This window comes from Oenanthe melanoleuca, chromosome 1A (genome assembly GCF_029582105.1).
Source record: "Oenanthe melanoleuca isolate GR-GAL-2019-014 chromosome 1A, OMel1.0, whole genome shotgun sequence".
In the NCBI taxonomy this organism is placed as follows: domain Eukaryota; kingdom Metazoa; phylum Chordata; class Aves; order Passeriformes; family Muscicapidae; genus Oenanthe; species Oenanthe melanoleuca.
The window spans coordinates 35,811,760-35,834,405 of record NC_079334.1 but is presented as its reverse complement, the minus strand read 5'-3'; the positions used below and the strand labels follow the sequence as shown (position 1 = coordinate 35,834,405).

General features: G+C 38.2%; 1 protein-coding gene across 1 annotated transcript in view; it reads left to right on the top strand.

Annotated features, from left to right (window-relative positions):
• The window catches only part of TRHDE (thyrotropin releasing hormone degrading enzyme), a 197,831-nt gene extending 184,028 nt beyond the window's left edge, over positions 1-13,803 (top strand). Inside the window, exons 16-19 of the mRNA XM_056482398.1 lie at positions 1,999-2,166; positions 2,691-2,831; positions 9,128-9,209; positions 10,649-13,803. Coding sequence (XP_056338373.1) covers positions 1,999-2,166; positions 2,691-2,831; positions 9,128-9,209; positions 10,649-10,792 — 535 coding nt within the window. The 3' untranslated portion in view covers positions 10,793-13,803. The remainder of the gene's footprint in view (positions 1-1,998; positions 2,167-2,690; positions 2,832-9,127; positions 9,210-10,648) is intronic.
• The last annotated feature ends 8,843 nt before the right edge of the window (positions 13,804-22,646 follow it).

Sequence of the window (22,646 nt, the reverse complement as noted above, 5' to 3'; positions counted from 1 at the left end):
ATTTTAATTAATTTTTTTCTAACTATTTAATTTTTAACTTTTTCTCCCAAATTGTTTAATTTTTAAATGATCTCAGCTAGCTACATCTTTCATTCTCACCATATCTCTAATGCAAGAAAAATAAAGTTAGATAAATTGGATCACTATTCAAATTAAAGTCATTTAAAGTAAAGCTCTTAAACATTTATTTTTATTCTCTCGAAGTATACATCAATCATATAAGCTCTCTAAAAATGAGCAGCCTTGAAGGCACAGATGAGGTTTCACTAACAACAGGATGTGTTCTGCTGTGTTAAACCCAAGCAGTACCAAAATAATGGTGATTTTATCCACTTGATTTGGTTAATACAAGGGGCAAAACATTCACATGCTGATCTAGTGCCTTGGAACTGCAATTTTCCAGGAACCTATAATATTAAAAAAACTGTAGACTGGAGAGATTTCAGATATTTAGATAATGATAGAATATGTGCCCAAAATGACTGGACAAGTGAGAAAGCAAAAGTCCTCACAAGTGACAAAAATTCAATTAGAGGACTTTCTGTAGGGGCAATAGTTAAAGAGAAATTATTTTCATATTTTTGTATGGAATTTTCATTTTCACAAGAGGAACCCCCTTGTCTACAGTGCTGATTACAGGCTTCTCACAGGAGTAGTTTGTAGTGTTTCATGGCTGTACATTTTGTAGTTTCTGAAGGTAAGCCTTTTAAAAGCAATATTTGTGTTCAGTGACTTGGTGTAGGGGCTGATTCTTTTCACATTGTCCTAATTACTTAGTTTATAGGTACAGACCTAAAACTTTCCCTTGGGCAGTTGACTGGATGATAGCAATTAGATCTGCTGCTGCGCTGCCAGTATACTACTACTGATTTGGTGGCAGTAGAGTTTTCTTAGCAAGGAAAATGGTGGCATCCATGCTGTGGTCATGGGATCAGCTCCATCACTTGTCTGAAGGTCTCCTTCCTTCCCAGAGATGCAAATGATCCTGTGCTTACTGACTACACTGCTGCTAAAACCGCTGGTGTTGCCCCTTAGAATGTAAAAAATGGACTAGCTGGGAAAGCCCATTGAATTGATATGTTTTACTGTAAATTTTGAAAGTGAGGAGTGCTGTCCATTGTGGGGTTAGACATCCACTTCTAGGTACATCTGCTGCTGTGTTTGTACTAGCCAAACACAGAGTGACAGTCCTTCCAGCCCACAGCTCCTACCTGAATTAATGGGACAGTGGAACAAATGTTTCGGCTTCTGTGCTTGTATAGGAAACAAAAGCAAGGAAATTGAAACCAGCTGAGACCTTTTCAGAAGAAAACTTTACATATGCACATACTATATATACACTGGGTCTGAATTTGATAATTTAACTGTAGTTTCAGTTGATATTTATTTAGCAGTAAACACAGTTCCCAATCATCTTATGGCAGAGCTGGTTTTGTACTGGTATTATATGTTGAAAAAAAACCCCAGATCTTTCTGTTTCCTTCCCTCCTGACAATATCATGCTTAAATAACATTGTCACAGCACATCCTTTCTTACTTGTATGTTACTATATGAAGATGAAGCACTTTCCAGCACAAGCAAGGAGGAGTTTCTGGCTGCTCAGGTCCTGTTGTAAAACTGTGCAAAGGACAAAAAGAGCAAGAGATTTGGCATAGAGCCCAGCAACAGAGTGATAAGATCCCCTACTAATTTGGAGAGCTTATGTTACCTGTAGGTTATGTGGCACATTATGAGTTGATGAACGACATAACCATACTTTATAGTCTCTTGACAATGTGACAGCATGATGAAGGAAATGGCAAGCATGTGTTACCCTTTAGAAAGCCCATTAGGATGGCCTGGAAAATGTTGATGGCAGTAAAGAGAAGCAAATGTAATTGTAAGAAAAAACATTACTGTTAGACAATAATTTTGAAGTCTCAGAAATGATCCTCCTTTGTATCCAATATCAGGAGGCTGCTTGTTTACCAAAATGCTAATACTGATTTCTCTTGTAGAATCCCTCTCAATGTGAGAGACATTGTCTACTGTACAGGAGTTTCACTGATGGATGAAGATGTATGGGAATTCATTTGGATGAAATTTCATTCTACCACAGCAGTCTCTGAGAAGAAAATACTATTAGAAGCCTTAACTTGCAGTGATGACAGAAACTTGCTCAACAGGTAAAAATATTCTATATTTGTATCTGTTAATAATAATCACTTCAACAGTTACAGATCATCACTTGAGCTTTCATCTAAAGGAAAAGAAATTTCTTTTCAAGTACAGGCTTACTGTCTGTTTAAACCATCTTACACTTTTGCATTAATGCATAGGAAAATTGACACATATTATCATTTCAGTTCCAGATTTTCCTTTGATCTTTGGAAATATATAAAACACTGTAATAATTATTGGTATTTTTTTGTTACCATGTCATTTATTTACCATGTCTTCACCAACTTGATCTTACAGAGTTTATATAAGTGCACAAGTAAAGTTGCACTCAGCTTTTTTTGAAATCTTTTTACACCAAGATTTTTCTGAATCATTAATGTGTTCAGTCTTTGTAATCATAGAAATAAACCATGGAACTCACTTGGAGATTCAAACAATTCAGCAGTGAGCTTTTTTCCACACAAGTTTTCTGATGGGCTGATGTTACACAATGTATTTGTGAAACTAAATGTTCTTGTTTTTCCACTAGACTTTTGAATTTGTCTCTCAACTCAGAAGTTGTCCTGGATCAGGATGCAATTGATGTGATAATCCACGTAGCTCGAAATCCACATGGAAGGGATCTTGCTTGGAAGTTTTTCAGAGAAAAATGGAAAATATTAAATGCTAGGTAAAGATAAAAATTCTTAATTTATTTTAATTTTCTTATCTTATATAATGTGTGTAAGTATTGTATAGGTCTGTGTTTATGTAAATTCCTGAATCTAGTCCATTCTCTTTTAATCCATAAATAGAGAGGTTTTTAAGTATGAAATACCTACATATGAGTCATAAATGCATTTATTCATGGATTATCACACACACACACACAGACATTTGTCTCTTAGCAATCTTAGCAATCTGTATATATATTACTGTATTGTGTCTGTGCTTATGATAATGAATTCTATCTATGTGTCAAGTGCTGTAGTCCTCTTTTTACATAGATAAAAAACAGCAATTCCCAAAGGAATTTATGAAGTCTGATAGAAAAATTAATATTTTCAAAAATATTTCAGCTGTAGAAAAAAAATGCACATTTTGAAATGTTTCAGTTTTCAAAAGGATGTTAATATAGTGTCATCCCCTTTCTTTTCACTCTGTGTTTCAGGTGAGTTTCAAGTAATAGAGGAGCAACATTTTGCATTAGAAATAGATGAACAGAGAGGAGACAAGGTTGCTCCTTACACCTGCTTCTCTTTCTCTTTGCTCCTACTCTAAAGTCCAGTCAACATTTTAAAATCCTTTTTGATGAAGATTCTGATATTAATTCAATGATTGATAAATTTCTGTAGCTCTTTAGGGACAGCCTGAGGGCCTGAAAGATTGCACAGCAGCTCATCTGATACTGACAGATTAAAAAGGACCACAGCTTGGATGAGATTTGGATTCTCAGAGGCAGGTGTCCAAGTTTTTAAGGCTTCCCATGCCAGGTCACACCTTTGGTATTGGCAGGAAAAGCATTGCAGATTTGATCCATTCTGGACTTGTGAGGAGACAACTATTGTACCACAGAATATTTGAAATGGGATATTTAAGATGCTGTATTTAAGCAACTAAATCCCAGTGCCTGGTGAATACAGGTGCAAACTTCCTATAGATTTCACAGTATCAAAGTAAGAGTCAAAGAAACTCAGACACTGAGTTTTAGTTTTCCTAAAAATTCAGAAAATTGTCCATGCTGTTTTGGATGATACTTAGTAGTAGTTTGAGCTGGAATTGGTTTTGGAAATTTATATTGCAGGAGCATACTTTTTTTGAAAGCCATTTCCAAAAAAGCTGTAAGAGTGCTGAAGAGTTTAAAAATTAAGAAATCTCTTCTTTTGGTGTGATTATTCTAGGAACTGGACTTGTACACAAAAAGTGCATGGCAGATGTATTACTATTACACAACCCAGTACAGATAGCAAATAATTTTTCAGGTTCCTCCAGGGATTTATCCAGAGTTTAGGCATAAAGCCATCACAATCTGCATTGCTGCAAACACATATGCTGTAATTGTGTCCTGCCTTAGTAAGTATGTTTATCTGACAACCTGGCTAACACCTGTGATTTTAGATGTGGACAACGCTAAGCAGTGTAGACAAATATTTAACAAACTATGCCACATGCCAAATCTTTTTGGTGTTATGATTTAAAATAATTTAACTTTACCTAGAATTTATTTCACTTGGTTGCAATGCATCACTGTGTAATCTGAATTCATAACAATCAGTAAGGCCTCATCAAAGATCTGATATTGTCCTTTTTTTCTTATGAAAGTAACAGTTTGTCTTCTTGCTCGACACTCTCTTTGTGTTACCTTTATTCAGTGTGATCTCTAAACACAAGTGAAAGCCACCAAAAATATTGTAGCAGTTGATTTTTCTAAATGTGGCATCTGGTTCAGTTTCTTTTCATCACCAAAAGATGCAGTGCAGTGAAATGAAATATTTAATACAAGCTGTACATACATGTTATATATTGAAAATAACATTGTTTTGTCATTATAGATTAGAACCTTTCAGATGAGATTTTGAGATAGAATCAGTCTGATTAATGCTTTGCCCCCTAACTTCAGTGAAACAGTGCCACATGCAAGGTCCTACACCTGGGTCTTGGCAATCCCAGGCACACCCAGAGCTTGGGCAGAGAAACGATTTGAGAGCAGGACTTGGAGGTGATGGTTGATGAAAAACTCAACATGACCTGGCAATGTGCACTCACAGCCCAGAAAGCCAGCCCTGGGCTGCATCTAAAGCAGTGTGGCCAGCAGGCCAGGGAGGGGATTCTGCCCCTCTGCTCTGCTCTGCTCTGGTGAGACCTCACCTGCAGTGCTGAGTGATGCTCAAGTGTCCCCAGAGTTTGAAGGACAGGGAACTGCTGCAGCAAGTCCAGGGGAAGGCCTTAAAGTTGGGAAGAGGACTGGAACACTCCCCTACAAGGACAGGCTGAACAATTTGATAGTGTTCAGCCTAGGGAAGAGAAGGTTGCATGGAGACCTAAGAGCAACATTCCAGTATCTGAAGGGGACCAACCATGAAGCCAGAGGGGGAGTCTTCATCAGGACCTGTAGTGATAGGACAAGGAGGAATGGGTACAAATAGAGGAGATAAATTAGATATTAGGAAGAAATTTTTTTACTGTGAGGGTGGTGAAACACTGGAACTGGTTGTCCAGGGAGGTTGTGAATACCCCATCCCCTGGCAAGGTTCAAAGGCAGCTTGAATTAAGGCCTTGAGCAATCTGCTGAAGGTCTAGCAGGAGGTGTCCCTGCATATGGAGGGGTGAGGCTTGGGACTGGATGATCCTTAAGGTTCATTCAAATCCCTTAATGTTCCATGATTAGGCTTCTGATTTGAACTCACCACACTACTGCATTTTTAAAATATAAGTTTATTGTGGAATTATGGTTCAAGGAGAACGTGCACTTCTTGGAGTAAGTGCCAAGGAGGGTCACAAAGGTGATATGAGGGCTGGAGTATCTGACCTGTGGAGATAGGCTGAGAGAGTTGGGAATGCACAGTCTGGGGAAAAGAAGGCTCTGGAGAGACCTTATAACACCTTCCAGTACCTAAAGGGTCCTTAAAGGAAGGGCTGAAGAGGGACTTTTTACAAGGGCATGTAGTGATAGGACAAGGGGAAAAGGCTACAAACTGAAAGAGGGCAGATTTAGATTAGATAATAGGAAGAATTCCTTTACTGTGAGGGTGGTGAGATAGGACTTTGGGCAACCTGGTCTAGTGAAAGGTGTCCCTGCCCATAGCATGGGGATTAGAACTGGATGATATTTCCAACCCCAGCCATTTTAGGATTCTACGATTCAAGCAGACTTTGTCCCAAGGAATCCTTTTCTACAACTATAATTTATTATTTAATTTGATTCAAAATTAGAATATTTTATGTGAAACAGTAATTTAATAAGGTGATATCTCAGTGTTATCTTCCATTTAATTTAGTATAAAAAGTGTTGATATTTCAGATAGTAAAGTGAAATAGCTGTAGAGGATTAAATTCTAACTCTATTTCCTCTTACTTTTAAACATATCATGTCAAGGAGTTAGAATTGCCACAAAATATTGTTAATCCTTCATATTTTTACATAGTCAATTGTCCATTGTCCAGAACATATTGATCATGTATAAAGTTTTCAAAGTCACTCGTATGATTTACACAGATGACTTAAAAACTGAGGTCCTAACAAGTTTTTAGTAAGAAATCTGTAAGACTAAGACTGCTCCAACTCTGAAGAAGAGAATTGAAAATACTATGCTTGACTTCATGTTACCTGACCATGCACTACCTTGTCTCCTAAAGCATTTTCATCCTGTGAGCACGTGTCTGTGTGTGAAAATTTAATACATCAGCTGCCTGTAAGAATTCCTTCATTCTCAGGTGCTGGATCATTTATCAGCATTTGGGAAGGCATTTATATCTGTCCAAAGGAAATGGACTGTGCTGCCCCTCGAGATTGCACAAGTGCAAAGTCTGTACAAATGTGGGGCACTGGAGGGTTTACATCCACAGAGGGAAAGGTGCAGTGTGTCTCCAGAACATTTCCAGGAAGTTCAGGCATGTAAGGCCCTGGTTCTGGTGTGCCATTGTCTTTCCTGTGAACAGTGAGAAGCTTACACTTGTAAGACCAAAAACTTTTCCTATTTATTCTTATAGGTTTTACACCTGCAAAATACTATTTTGGAAGGTGACATTTCTAGCTTTTTTTTTTTTTGCCAGCAGAGCTTCTATAGAAATTGTAAATGACTGACTTTTTTACCAAGTATACATAATGGGCAGTAATCAGCACAGGTGTGCATGAAGGTGTTATTTTTAGTGGAAGGAATTCTGTTACTTCTTGTTTGCACTTTGGTGGCTACAGTAGACTGTAAGAAAAATAAAATCTCTGCAGCTTTTTTTATGAGGTTGCTTGTCTGAAGTGGATTGGTAACCTTGTCAAAATACCCCATCAAGAGGAGCTTCCAGTTTCCCAAACAGTCAATTATGTCTGAGACTCTAATAATAAAGGGCTTTGTTAGAAAGCCTAAATGTGCTTAAAGTGCCATGAAATCTCTGCTTCCCACAGTTTGCCTCTGGATGTCTGTATATGCCAGTGTGAGTGAAATTTTGGGAAAAGAGATGTACTTGCTGAAATAACCATGAATAATTCATTTATTAGTGGTCAGGGAGTAGGATTTTTGATACCTCTAACAGCATTTTTCCTCACAAGAGCTCAAGATAACAAGCAATATAGCATAAACCTTCCCTAAAACAGGACTTCTCAAGGAGATCCTAGTTCTCTTCCCTCCCCATCTTTCTATACCTATTGCTTTGGCTGTCCTTCTTCTCTTTCTTTCTCTCCTTTGAAAGAACTGTGGCTTAGAGTACCTAAGCATTTAAGGGTAATCAATTTTGGATTAACAGAAGCAGAACAGAAAGCTGTGACTGTGCTAGTTCATTTCACTTTGAATTTTGAAGTCTTTCTATAAATCAGTCTGTAAAAGTGGACGATGAATTGAATTGTTCCCCCAGATGAACATAATCTCAGTCAAGTTTATTGGTAATACTTACACGTGTCTGACAGGAGATCTGGATTCCCTATCTTAAAACCAGTCATGTTCAGGTTAGTTAGATGCTGCTTTGGACATACATGCAGATATAGATAACTATTTGTCAAGTGCCTTTCACTATGTTGAATGACATCTAACTTGACTCCTGGTTTTCAATGGAATTATGCTCTTCATGCTGGAGACTGATAAAAGTCCCAAAACAACAAACCCCACAAACTATTCCAACATGAAATGTAAAACTGAAGGAGTGATCTGGTCAGTAGTGATGTAGTGCTTCATTTGGAGTATTGAAAAAGACTTGTGGAAATACAAGTGAACAGGAGGATTTGAATGGCCAGTTTCAAAGCTGCCTGCTGCCTGCCAAACTGCCTGCCAGAAGTCATTGTTGATTGCTTCTGCATATCCTTTAAATACTCCTTGCCCAAGCTTTCAAATTTTCATTCCAGATTGGTTCTTTGAAATGCTACATTGTGGCCCAGGGGATTTTTTTAGTAGTATTATTCCTATCAGCATTATTTATTTTAATTATCAGGTACTGGAACAAGAAAATTTGATTCAGTTCAGTTTTTGAGAGGCCATTTGTAATGTAGATGAGGTGGATGAATCAAAAATGCAGAGAAGGCTGCAGCACATCAAAAAGTCTGATTTAATGGTGCAGCTTAAAAGGTTCCTCAGGATAATTCTCCATAGTTGCTGCTCTGCTCCTTCATTGGCGCCTGTATTTTGAGCTGTATTTTACAGAATCACAGAATAAACTGAGTTGGAAGGGATCCACAAGGATCATTGAGTTCCACTCCTGGCCCTGCACAGGACCATTCCCAGGAGTCACACCATGTGCCCAAGAGCATTGTCCAAACATTGCTTCAACTCAGACAGGATTGGTGCTTTGAGCAATTCCTTGGGGAGCTGTTCCAGTGCCCAACCACACTCTGGGTGAAGAACCTTTTCCTGCTATCCAACCTAAACCTCCCCTGACACAACTTCAGGCTGTTCCCTCCGTTCCTGCCACTGGGCACCACAGTGTCTGCCTGTTCTTTTCCCCTCATGAGGAACTTGTAGACTGCCATGAGGTCCCCCCTCAGTCTCCTCTGTTCCATTAAGTGGGAGGTGATTTCATCCTCTCCTCTTCTGTAGCACTCATCTGTGCCTGTAGTTAAACTCATTCTGCTTAATAGCATCTGACTTAATAATTACACATATTTCAGCCTAGAAGGTCTCAGTCTAGGTTTTTAGCCTGAAATACCAGTACCCAGTTCCAGTATTCCCTTGATCCTCCAAAATCAGTCCTATGACTTCTCCCTTGCTTACAGAAGATTACTTTCTAATTTTCAGTTGACCTGGCTCTTGCAGTAACTCTCTGTGCATCTTCTTTTTGCCTGTGCAGGTATGGAGAAGCATTATTTATGAATTCAAAGCTTGTCAGTGGGGTCACAGAATTCCTCAATACTGAAGGAGAACTAAGAGAGGTAATTTTTAAATTACTTTTGTCATGTGAGGTTGTATTCATTGCAAGTAGGGAGCAGGGCAGGAACCATTAGTGCTGTCCAGAAACTCTGTTCTCTCTGCTGCTGTCAAAGGCCCAACTGCTTGTGCAGCACCAGCCTGTTGGGCAGCACAAGGATGAGGAGCAGATCATGAAAGCACACAAGTGTGTAGAGGTGGTATCAGGACGGGGGTTGTGCAGGCTGGATATGAAGGTCTTTTTCTCTTGGCTATTGGATGAGAAACTGAAGATGAGATGTTTCTAGCTTCATTAGCATATGCTGTAGAGGGCAGCAATATTTTCCGTGTGAGAAAATCTGCTAACCAAATATGCTGGCCAAATGACACCACAATAATTTGTACTTCTTATTTTGATGGGAAATATTTTTGTTTTAACTTAGCATCTCTCTTGACTGAGGTAGTTATGCAGTTGTGCTACACCCTATTTAGCACCACTCTGTGCTGCTCCAAATGGATAAAATGGCTCGTATTTTCTCTGGTTCTTATCCTTTTTGGTTTTGAGCCCAGGCACAGAGTTGTTGCTGGAAGTCATAATTTAGAAACTGAGGTGAATTTGGTGTCACCTGGAAAAAAAAAATTAACTTATTTACTCATAAGTGTTGCTAAAACCATCTAATTTTGTACAAGTCAATATAACCTGAAATCTATTGTGCATATCAGCCTTGCAATTCTCACTTGAAAAGAACAACAGTAATTGAAAACCTGCCAGCACCAGTGGTTAAAATAATCCAGGTGCTGGTGCTTTACTCTGAGTATACACAAGAACAAAGCAAGAGCCTTTTCAGTCTGCAGAAAAAAAGATCAAAGTTTTGTCATAAGGGAAGGAGTATGTCTCAGGCACTCAAAGACTGTCAAATGCACATCCACTTGCTATTTTCCATTCTCTTCTCACTGTAAGCATCCCTTCATTTTTTCAGCAACTGACCTGTGTTATATAACCAAAAAGGATCTGCACATCAAAATAAAATTAATGTGTTTTGAAGCTTGATGAAACCAAAGGGCATCAGGGCTGCCTTCTGTTGATACTTGCATATAAACCTTAATTAGAAGCAATTCCAGTGTTCCCAGTTTGGTTTCTTAGGTACAAATAAAAGTTTAGAGCAGCCATATATGCATGCAGCAGTTGAGCTGCAGGAGGGAAAGAGGTAATTATATTATTAATGTGATCCAGCAATGACATATCAGTATCTTCCAGTGCAATATGAAGCAACTGCATCACATCTAATTGACAGTTTGCTGTCTTAATACATTTCCTATTAAATCTTTCTACCTGATACTGCATTTACTTCTACATTGATTGTGGAAGTTTTTCCTTGTCCAAATAGCTGACTTATTTGTGTGCACTGGAAATATTTGCCTTCTTTAGTTGCTGCAAATTTAACCTGTTAACTTGTATTTCCAGCTAAAGAACTTTATAAAGAGTTACGAAGGGGGAGCTGCTGTCTCTTTCTCTCGTGCTGTGGAAACAGTGGAAGCCAATGTGCGGTGGCAAAGGCTTTATAAGGAAGAACTGTTCCAGTGGCTAAGAAAATCCTTGACACAGTAAACTCTCTTTTTAGCCAATCATTTAACATGACTCACTGCAAGAGGAAGATGAAACATTTTAAAAGAAAATCATGAAGACAAGATCAGATTGCAGGGATAAGGTTTTTTGTTTTATTTTTTTTTTTCATTGTAGATTTTTCTTTTTACACTGAACTCTTGTGAAATTGTCAAGAAGATTTTCAGAACAGAAGATCATGAATGCTTGTGAAACCCAGTCCTCAATGTACACAACCGAACATGATATTAAGTGGTGCATGTAATTGTAGGAAAAAAACCAAACAAAAAATCCTTCAAAGACTATTTTGTGCATGCTTGTACTGTCTCTGCCTGTATTTTAGCATGCTTATGTATAACAGCCACATTTTGTATGTGAGTTCTGGTTACATCAAAGTTGGGCATTATACAAAGCACAAAGACTCTACGACAATCACGATTTCAATGAACAAAAGGAAAGCAAGGAAAAGGAAATGCAGAAGGCTTCCAGCTTGAGGCGATATGAGATGTAAAATTAACTTTCCCGCTTGCTGCCAGTTTGTCTACCACTCAGATTGTCTCTAAATGATTACAAAGATGCCAGCTCATTTTTTGAGTTTGAGTTGTATCTGCAGTCTTTCTATTCCTATATTTAAATAAGCAGAATATGAGAGGAGAAAGAGAAAAGGGCCAGGAGCGGGGTTAGCGAGGGAAAATGAGAAGGACACATCATCATTGCATTATAATCATATACATTTGTTCACTGCTGATAAGTGAAACAGTGTAGTTTCAACTGTGAACGTGTGCTGGGGCAGGAGCTTTGCGTTAATATCACAGAATCCATGAACCACGTCTTCTCAGCTACTTTGCAAGGCACTGATACTCACAACAGATCACCCAGGTCACCTAGCCTGTGCAGTAGTAAGTTTTGTGCTCACAGTGCACAAGTATTATAAATAAACATAAGATTCAAATGAAAATTAGAAAAAAGGGAGAATATCTTGCATGCAAAGACTTAAAATTACCCAAGAGGGCTGTCTTGCATGTGGTAGACCAGTCTCTGTAGTGATTTATTATGATAGACAGGTCAGATTCTCTATATGGGCAATACTTTTGCAAATATGGAATGTACTATTTATGCCATCATTGAAAAGTGAAATATGGAGAAAGTGAGGGGGTCTACATGTGTTTATTTGTACTGACTGTTACTGAGAATATGGTTTTCTTTCTGTTCCTTTGTACCTCACATAGACTATTGTTCATGAATGACATTTTTCTTAATCATGTTGTTTCTTCTCAATCCTCATTCTGAAAGATCAGTGATACAGTAGAATTGTACAATGACTATCTGCACTCTGGAGCTAAATGCTGAGGATAAAACTGGTGGGTGCCAAATACTTTCTCTTGTGTCTGTAATGTAGAGGAAAGAGCCACAAGAATACAGTTTTCAGGAGTCAGATTGCAGCGGCTTCAGAGGTGGAATGTAGATGTGGGGCAGTGTTTCTTTATCCCATCCCAACCTGTCCCAGCCATCTGCCCACATCTTGGCCATGTACACTGGTAACATGTGGCCCACCAAAGCAGAGAGCAGCCATTCTGTCTGCTTGTTGCCCTCACAAGGCATGGAAGTTACCATGCTTTACCCATGCAGTTGCTTTCCCCAGTAAGTTGTGAATTGAAACATCAGTGTGAAAAGAACCAAACCCAGACATTTCAGATATTTTCAGAGTTGTGTGGAGACAGTATTGTTTTCTGGGCTCTCATTCCCAAGGTATTCTGCTCCTCAGACCCATCCCATAACTGAGCTGTTGCACCTGTCATTGTGTGCCCTTTACTTTCGGAGGGTGTTGTTTGTGGGTTGGGTGCATGAAATCCTTGTGTGGGCATTTGTTCAGCTGCTCAGTGCTGTGTAGCACATTAGCTTGACTCACATAACCAAAAGAAGAGGGAATCCTGTCCTCTTGTACTGTTAACTCTTTGCCTTATAATAGTAAGCCCCAAACCTTTGTGCTATGTTGCAGTGCTAGTGAACCTGCTGCCCGGAGACATTATCATGTTGAAGCTGAGTGAAATCCTCCTCCTCCTTTGTATTTTACCTACCTCACAGGGGTGTTGTGAGGCTTGACTAATGTTAGCAAAGCACTTGAATATCTTCTTATGAAAGGCATTTAAAAGTGAAAAGTATTATTTTATGCGGTTGACCAAACTCAACCTCAATGCCAGTATGTAGCATCACATTTTTAATTTCTACTGAGAAAATTCACATGCAGACTTCTTTTTATAATAAAAAAGCAAGCCAAATACTATTTAATATAACCTCTACCCTGTAATGAAGGCCAAAATTGTGATATTCAAAGAGTGTGCAGAAAGCCAAGCTCTCAAATATGACCTGCTTGGAGGATTTCAGAGAACAGAAGAGTGTGAAATGGTCTGTCCCTTTACAATTTTATTCAGTATTGTTTTTGATGACTTTTCTTTTCCAGAACCACAGATTAAACCACATACCTTGCAAGATGCACATAAAAGTTTCTGGTCTTCCCACTGATAACAGTATATTCCAAAGTCAAAAGTTCATTATAGCCTGTGTGTTTTGCATAGTGCACAGAAATTTCCACTCTTGCTCATTTGGATTTAAGTTCTTGCACATTAAGCTGGTGTTGGATGTAAATTGATATTTTAGTGGCCTTGAGTAACTGGTCTACCACAGATATCAAGTCTCCAGTGTATATATTATACATACCTATTGATGTGTTGCTTATAATTGTTGTATTCTAATAATATTAGTATTATTGCTCTAAGGTTGAACTGGCCTTTCCATTATAATGCTCTGCTATTTTATTTTTTATGGTTTGTATTTTGCTGTTTCACACTGAATCAGGATTAAATCTAAATTGATTAAATCTAAAAAACACTGTTTTCTGCAATATTCAAACATCCTGCATTTTATGTCTTTAGAAAACTTTTTTTTTTTTTTTTAGAAGTTTCACACAGATATGTGTTAAAGAATAGTTAATTCTTCATGGAAAGTTCTAATAGAATCTGCTTAGAAAAATCTGTTTATCGTATTGATTTTCTTTCTCTTTTACCAGTTCTTTTCTTCCCTTGTCCATAAAGGTGGTCCTCAATTTTATGGTTTGGATTGTGATTAGGAAGCCAAATGCTCCACACATTTCAGCATTTTCTAATCCTGTATTTGACTTTGTCCTTTCTAGTGAGAGGAGGTTGTGCAAAATGTGAATGTAGTGTGGACATGGACATAGGTGTCACTTCATAGAGATTTGATGAGGGTAGAATCTCTAATCAGCCTTTGTATGACTCAGGATCCTTTGTAGTTAATTCATATGGCTTCCTAAATCATATAGGAAGGCATATGAATAGACATGATTCTATGCCAGCATAACTAAATAGCTATTGTATTTTTATAAAATTGTCCACTACAGGTATCTGGCCTATTACTTTGTAGCTGGTAGAATTATTCATGTATCCACTGCTAATAGCTGTTAAAATGGTAGTAGCTACTAATAGAGATGAGGGCAGAACACTGTGAAAACATTCTTCTGAAATGACATGTCATTTCTGCTATTACTGGGAGTACTTAGATGTTTATTATGATAAAAAAACCTTCATGTTTTCTCAAGTGCATCTAAATTTGCGACCTTTGATTATCTTATCAGTGAATATAGCAAAAATTCTGATACTACATTGGAAACTGAAGGTGAATTTTCTGTAGTTTTTGGCCTGTTGTATTGTAGATATTTCACTGATCTTTGGAGTACCAAAGGAAAAATGCCCTGATGCAGAAGGGTGCTTTCACAGCAAAGATCCTGAACCATACAATTAAGTTTTTTGTAGTAAGTAATAAGAAATGAAGAGTGTGTGAGTGTGTGTGCATGTGTGTGTGTAAAATCCCCATAGAAATACTTCTCCCATAAAAGTCTAATTATTTGGATAGAATAAAGCAAAGCTAATATTTGTAGTGGAGGGTCCCTTTATTTAGATACCTGTATTAAGAGGTTTTGATTTTCCACATGATCATAAATGATATTGAAAATAGACTTTGAGTTAAATGTGAAACTTTCTCTTTGAGGAGAATGGATGTGGGTTTGGAAACTGCTAATGTATATAAACAGCTTAGCACCACTCTTGCTATGAGTACTCACCATATCAGCTGTCTGCCCTAAGCAGGATATATAGCCACAGTGTCAGTATGAGCATGAAGGAGTAAAAGCACCATCCAGCTGTGGGGCAGCCTGTAGAGAGTCTGTTTGCCCAGCTGTGGATGGAGCAGTCAGAAAACTGCTGGCTGTATCACCTGCCACTGCTGCCAGACCACCTGGGTTAGGAAAGCAGCTGGGAACCACTGAAATGCAGAAAGGATCCATCCAAGACAGAAGGTCCCTTGGCTGAGTATGGCTTGTGGGTGATCTTCAGAAATGAATGTCATTGCCTTGTGCTAGCAGAAAGCAAAGGTCCAGCTAATGAACCTGCATGCTCAGAAAAAACACAAGCCCTGGTCACCCCAGCCGAAAAATGCTGACCAAAATGTTTGCAAAGGTCTGGAATATTACAATGTCCCTTCTTTAGAAGTACTTTTGAACAGTCAAATATTTAATTTTCAAGTATGAATAGGAACACAGACACTCTTTTTCTCTATGATGTTTTTGTTAATATTTGAAAGTGTGCCAGGAATTTATTGGTTTCTTTCCCTAAATACTGGGTTGGAAAGATGTACTAAATTATTTGTGGTAATAATTCTAGTAATAGTGGTAACTGTACTCATCCCATATCAAAGACCAAAAAACAAACTGAAGAAAAAGCAATCAGATGCCTGTGTAAACCTATATGCCTCCAGTGACTGTGCTGCACCCTTTTTGCATACAAAAATGTAAAAAATTGGCCACCTTGTTTCTGATATGACTGCAAGGTTCTGCCAGTCTTAACAGCAGTTCTGAACCTCAGTGAAACCCCTCTGGCTTGATCAAGTAGTCCATGCTGACATGAGTAATTTTGTTTCCAGTAGGAAGGAAGGGGAGAAGGGATTTTTCACTGAAGTAAGGCCACACACCCTCATTGGGCAGAGTTTAAAAATCGAGTATATTTTGAAGAATCTGGTAAAACTTAGTTCTGTCTTGTGTCTTCTGACAGTGGAGGGGGATTCTGAGCTTGATCTCAGAATATGGTAACACAGTTGAGGCTGGAATTTAAAAGACATATGGAGCCAGTTTCATTGAGATGTTTTTAAGGAGAATCACCCACATGAGAAATGCTATGAGTCAGACCAAATGTAATTTCTCAGAAGAAAAGGCGTTTGTATTTGACTGATTTGTAACAAGTGAAGTAAGTGTGACCGTGCCAAACAGAATTTCAGAATGCTTTGCTTATTTCATGTGTACCATTTCCTAAGAACATCAAAGCAGTGTTGGTGGAGAGCACAGGTGAGCAGTTTTGCAAGAGCAGAGGGCCATGCTGCAGCAGGCAGTCATGAGCCAGGAGGCTCTGGCCAGAGTGTCCCAGCGCTTTCTGGACAGCATCACTTGGATTTGCTTGATCAGGATAGCTGTGGTACAGTGGACCAGGCCAGCAGCCAAGATGCTGTCTCAGTTCTTTATCATAAGTTTCATTCCACTTAATGCATTGGTTTCTATGATTTCAAAATAATCTGCAGCCAAACTGGTGGAGGATGTGTGGCCACAGAGCCTCTGCTGGTGCCCAGAGAGGTAGATCCGTTGAAGTGACTGATGTGAATTCCAGCTGAGGATCTACCATTGCTCCCAAAACAGCCCTGGGGGATGGGGGGCAGCTCAGCTGCTGGGCAGGATGTTTTGTGTATTTGTATCTAGGTTTCAGTAGCACATATTGGATGACAAATGTTTTTTGTTTTCCTTTGGCTTTTCATTAGAATAATACTTTGTGATTGGTTCCAATGTGATAAAGCTTTATAATATTTTTGGAGAACTGTAGAATACTGTGAAGAGTGTGGCTACTACCCTCTTTTTCCTGCAAACAATTTATTTCAACAGAGATGGACTTTCCTGGAGTTAGACACTCAGTGAAGAAAGAGCAAACTGACCGTTTCTAATGGAAAAATCATTGTAATTACTGTATAACTACCCTGTATAAAGACAGCTTTATTATATGTGTAAATGTAATCTTGCTATGTTGTTGTTAAGTTTGAGAGACAGTAGGCTTTGGTGTGGGTGAAACATAAAGCCTTATAAAAACAGAGATTGTATCTCCCTGTCTGAAGTTTTACTGAAAGGTGTTCAATTGCTGTATTTTTGCAGAAGATAAATATAAACTGGTTCTCTGAAAACTAACTGCACACACATCAATGATGTAAATGGATCATATTATTGGAAATAAAGGATTGATGATCAATTTCATTATTTTTCCAAAAGATTCCACATGTAGGATCTTTTTTGACACCTTAAGCAAAAAGAAGTCATCCTGCAGAAGTTAATGCTGGTTATAATGGATAAGTCCCTCTGTTAATTCTGACTCAACCTTAAATTAATTCTGAATACTGTAATTAAAAGAACATATTTTTCCATCAGTTTGCAAATCTGTTCTCTTTGGAATTCAGGTTTTTGTCATGTAAGAGGTGTCATGTGAACTCTGTTTAGATACAGTTCACCAATGTTTTCACATAAATGTCTGTTTGCCAGATCAGAATGCCATTTTCATATAGAGAAAATACAGATGATTGTGTGATACCACATTTATCTGTCTAGGTACCATGTGTACATGCATGTATAGCTTCTAGTTCTGGACATTTTGCTTTGAAAAAATATTCATTGGTTATTTGAATTTATAGATCTTATTCAAACAGTTTCAACTCAGCAAGACAGTTGGATGTGAGGCTGTGATGACCAAGACTCAACCATATATATATAAATCTGTAGGCAGTCTCCCTGATGTCTGTGGGATTAATCACACACTTCAAATTAATGTATATTCACTGTAAGCTCCTGCATATGGCTGAACTAGTATTTCTGGAAAATGATTTAGGTTGAAACCTGTTTCTGCATAGGTTTCAGGTGCAGTATATGGTGATATGTTTTTTGCTGAATTTAAAATCACAGAAATTATATAAAGCAAACTACTCTGTCACCTTTTTTCACAGAAAAGGATATATTTTGCATATAGAAAGGAGATGTTTACTGCTTGTCAGTATATCTAAAATGCCACATTGAACAAAGTTTTTCATTTATTGTTTGGAACATTCTAGGCTTTTTGAATAGAAGAAGAATTATTCTTATGATGCTAATTAGTGAATATAGAGCTAATCAGAAATTGAAACCATTAGCCAGGTAAAATGTATGGATTTCTGAGACCAGTGTTTTCTGTTACATGCCTTTAAAAATTATTACATAAATATGGGACCGCTATGTGTTCAACATAAAATTTTTACTCCACTCTGAGGACTAAATGGATTTTTTTTTTTTAAAGAGAAACTTGATCTTGTGTATTTTAAGCAAAACAAGTTTGAATTCTGTCTCAGATAATAAAATTTTGTATAGTAATGTGTAATTCATCACTGTCTTAATTTTCTGACGTGGAAACATAGCTAAGATAAATAATCACCAACCTTTTGATTGTGTTCCCATTTCATTGAGATTACAGTTTAAAAGCTGAGTAGATATGCTGATGTTTTACAATGAAAACTGTGCATGAGAAGGTGTTTTTGGATATGAGTAATTTTTCAAAACATATTAAAATACTAGCACTAGTAGAAAACAGAGAACCAAAGAAAAATACAAAATTTGGGCTTGGGGGTACTGTTAAGCACTTCAAGACTAACAGAACTAAGATTGGAGAAAAGAGCAAAGTCTCTTGTGCTTTTCTAATTATGTAAATTTTGAATAAACAGAAAGATCTTTTCATTGGTAAAAGTGATTTCAACTAGAATGCAGTTCAAATGACTTTTTAATAGAGTCCTTGAATCCAGGCTATTATTTTCCTTTTTTGAAGAACAGTTTTCAGTAACAATGAGATGTGAAATATGTGCAATTATTTACCCATTGGATACAATCATGTTCCCACTGAAGTCAATTGGACCTTTGACATTGACATCACTGTGAATAAAAGCCAGCCCTGTATTTTTCAAAATACAGCTTTCAACGCCAGAATGCCTTTTTTCTTTAGCAATAAAGATGTTTTCTTCTGTATTGCACATCTTAGACTGCTGAAAAGCTGAAGGGAGTTTTTAAGGTTCTGATTTTGCAAAGCACAACAGGCAGCTTTGATGCTTGGAACCAGGTAAGCAGAGCTGAGGCCTAAATTAGTATATTTATAGATATTACTCAGTTTCAACTCAGCAAAACAGTTGGATGTAAGGCAGGATGTGAGGCTGTGATGACCAAGATCCAACTGTATATATATATATAAATCTATAGGCAGTCCCTTACTGTATTATAGAATTTTGACTATGCATATGTCAGCATAGTATGTAAACATAACTTTCATACCCCTTTCTCTCCCTGTGTTCAAGTCTGGACCAGGAGTTCAGCAGGCCTAAGGAGTTGGCTTGGGGGCCAACAGAGAGCTTTCACAGAAGAGGAGAGAGTGGAATGTAAGCTGAAATATGAGAGGCTGGGATGTTCTGCCCCCAGAAGGGCCCTTGCCGCTCTCTTTTCTGCTACATGTCTCTCTCCATGAGTGTTGGATAAGTTGAGACAAAGGACATGACCACCTTGGAAGCATCCCTGGAAGGATGTGAGGAGACAGAAATGGCACTTTCCTCTGAAATTCCACTGCCAGCACATCTGCTAATCAAACATCAGAGAGAATATGCTTGTTTCTTCCCCTGTGTGGCCACTGAAATCAGCAGCACTTCAGTCTGGCTGAGCTGCTTTTAAGTTGAGCATTTTCATACAAGACCAACTGAAGAGCTGTTTATTTCCTCTCAGCTCAGTGTCTTCAGTAGAAGCAGACTTTAAAGGGACCCATTTTCTTTGAAAGCTCCTCAGCTGAGCTGCAGGATGTAAGAGGAAAGGAAGATAGAGCCTTTGGCTTGTAAATTGACTTGGGAGTATTTGCTATCTTAATAACAGAAAATCAGCTTTTGCTGACTAATTTGCTGCTTCCTCCTAATTATAGGAAAAATATATCTAGTTTCTTTAAGCAGCACCTTTAGCATGGAAGCCACCACTTAGAGTTTTACTGCTATCAGAGGCACTCTGCTGCATATTGCTAGGAAAGTGGAAAGAAACTTTTCAGTGGGCTGATGACACTCCCAGCTTTTCTGAGAACTGAGCACATGAACCCCATATTAGTGGAACAGTATTGAGAATGGCATGACTCAGGCTCTCTTAGAGATGGGATGGGAAAATGAGCAGAAAGGTATTTGTGAAAAAAGTGTAGTGAAGGTAAGGCTGAAATTATGTGAATTAATGAGGGTGTGCTTGGGAAATTAAAGCTTCATTATGCTGAAACTTAGTCTTTGAGTTAGCAGCCACATTTACTGTGGCCAAAATCTAATTAAACCAAAAAAACTACTGAATGATTAAAAGGAGACATACTGCACCCTACCAGTGGGGGTTGTTTGCTTTGTGGGGATGATGCCCCACAAAAACTACAGAATCTCCTCTCTACTGTTTGAATTAGCCCACACTCTCCTCTCTCTCTGTGTCAATTTGTCCAAAGCTAACCCATTAGAATCTGGACTAATGGTGCAAGGCTCAGTGAGAGCTGCATCAGCAGGGCTATGGTGGGACTGGATCCTCATGGCACATGTTCCATGTGTCACCTCCTGCCCTGTCTGACATGGTCCTGTTGCTCTGCTTCTCAGGCCACAGCAACTGTAGGAACAGCAGGGAGAGCCTGTGTTTTGTAAGGTTTTGCCTTTGTGTCACCTTGCCTTTTAGCAGTAATAAGAGGGCTGCAGTGAAGAAACCAGGGCAGAAGGATCAAAGGGGCCTTGCTCTTCCATGGTGCTAACCTTTGTGCCCCAATCCACCAAAGTGCCTCACCCCCTGTGGAGCTGCTGGGGCTGAGCAGCAGCATTAGGGCTCAAGCTCTAGTATAGCATTTTCATTATGTAGTGTATTGAACCTGGAGTTAATTACTCATTGTACTGCTAAAGCATTATTTTTAGCAGGTATCATTTTGCTTACTGAACTTTTTCAGGAGTCATTTTGTCTGTTCTACTTACTATCATTTTTGACCTGCTCATTGCAGAAGGTGAGGAAAAAGAGGGAGAGGATAATAAGATGCTATTACATGACATGTCTATTACAGTAATTCATTACATGTGGCACAGAGCTGTTGCCAGTGATAAATGCATGTTCCTGGTACAATTATGAGATGTACCTTGAATTTTTCAACAATAAAACTGTCAAAAGGTTGCAATAGGCACAAGCACAAATGTGAATCTGGCCCTTAAAAAGATGAAATAGCTCACAAGTGATTTTAAGAAATATTATCATTTTCAGAGATGTTCCATGAACTCTTTACAGTTCATAGCAAAAGTGTAGATTGTTTCTGTTGTACAACCATGGATGTAATATCTTTTTCTCATCCCACTCGTGTGCTTGGCTAATTGATGTTTCAAATACATTTCTATGGAGGTTACAGTAATGATGTACAAAATCAGCATATTTTTCCATATATGTATATAAGTGGAAATTAGAGCAGTTCTGTCCATGTAAAATGCCCATGAGGTTTTAGATGGTTGATATCAAGAGTAGATTAAACCTAGCAGATAAGTAACACCAAAGATAGATGTGATGCTCCAAAGGAGAACACTGTGCTGTGGAGAGCAGAGGCATTTTGAGGAGGGGTTTTTCTTGATTGTTTCTGGAGGTCTGTGCAGATAGAGGACAAGAAAAGGAAGGTCCCAAACAAAAGCGAGGCCAAAAAGAAACAAGTGAGGGGAAGGAAAAAGCCAAGACAAAAAAAGCAAGAACTGGGACTATGACTCTGGGAAAAGCTTACAGAGCAGGTGCTTAAAGCTAAATTGTGAATAGTGCCATAGTGCCAGACTTCCATAGTACCTTATTGTGCCTGGTTTAGGCTGATGAGCCAGAAGCCTTGGTTAGGATTTCACCCTGTGCACTCTGCAGCTGCAGATTTTTCCCTTTAGTTTTCAACCCAATTAGGCTATAAACTGTACCACGTATCCAGAGTGCTTGTACCATATTAAAATATATTAACTGCTTAGGGGGAGCTCTTGCTTGAACTAAGATTAGTTCACACAATTTAGTAGGAGATAAGTGGTTGACTCAGGAATTTTTTTCTTTTTCAATCTCCTTATTGTAGACCATACTTTTCAGTATCTCCTAGTTCAACCTGGGAAAAATAGATGAAGAAAAAACTAAGGACAAAATACCAAGATCATGGTTCATAAAAGCTCTCTCTGCATTTTTCTGTATGTAATTCATTCTTCTGTGACCTTGCCTAATATAAAAACTTCAAAGGTATGGATGGGGTTTGCATTTTGCTATTTTTGTGTGCACAATAAATTAGCATGGGTAAATATTTAGTTGATATAGCTGCATGGAATTTCTATGGGGGCTAAGTAATCAAAATTATACACACAGTAAGTGAGAAAATGAAGGTCATATTTTAAAAATTGCATGTGCAAATGCAGTTGCAACTTTAAAAGCATTTCACTTATGTTCAGCAATTGTACTTTGTAATTGGGTATAAAATGGTGCTAAATATTTTAAGTGTCTAAATCATTTGTCTAGGCTTATGAAAGGACAGAATTCTACTGCTTCCTCCCTCTGTATATTAGACTTGCAGCTTCTGTTAGAGAGGCTACATTTGAGAAATTGTTGTAAACAACGAAATTTGCTAAAATGAAAGGATTGAGGGAAATGCATCGTGTTAATTTACTCCAGAAACTTGAGCAAATTAAGTGCAGGCATTTACAGACAAGG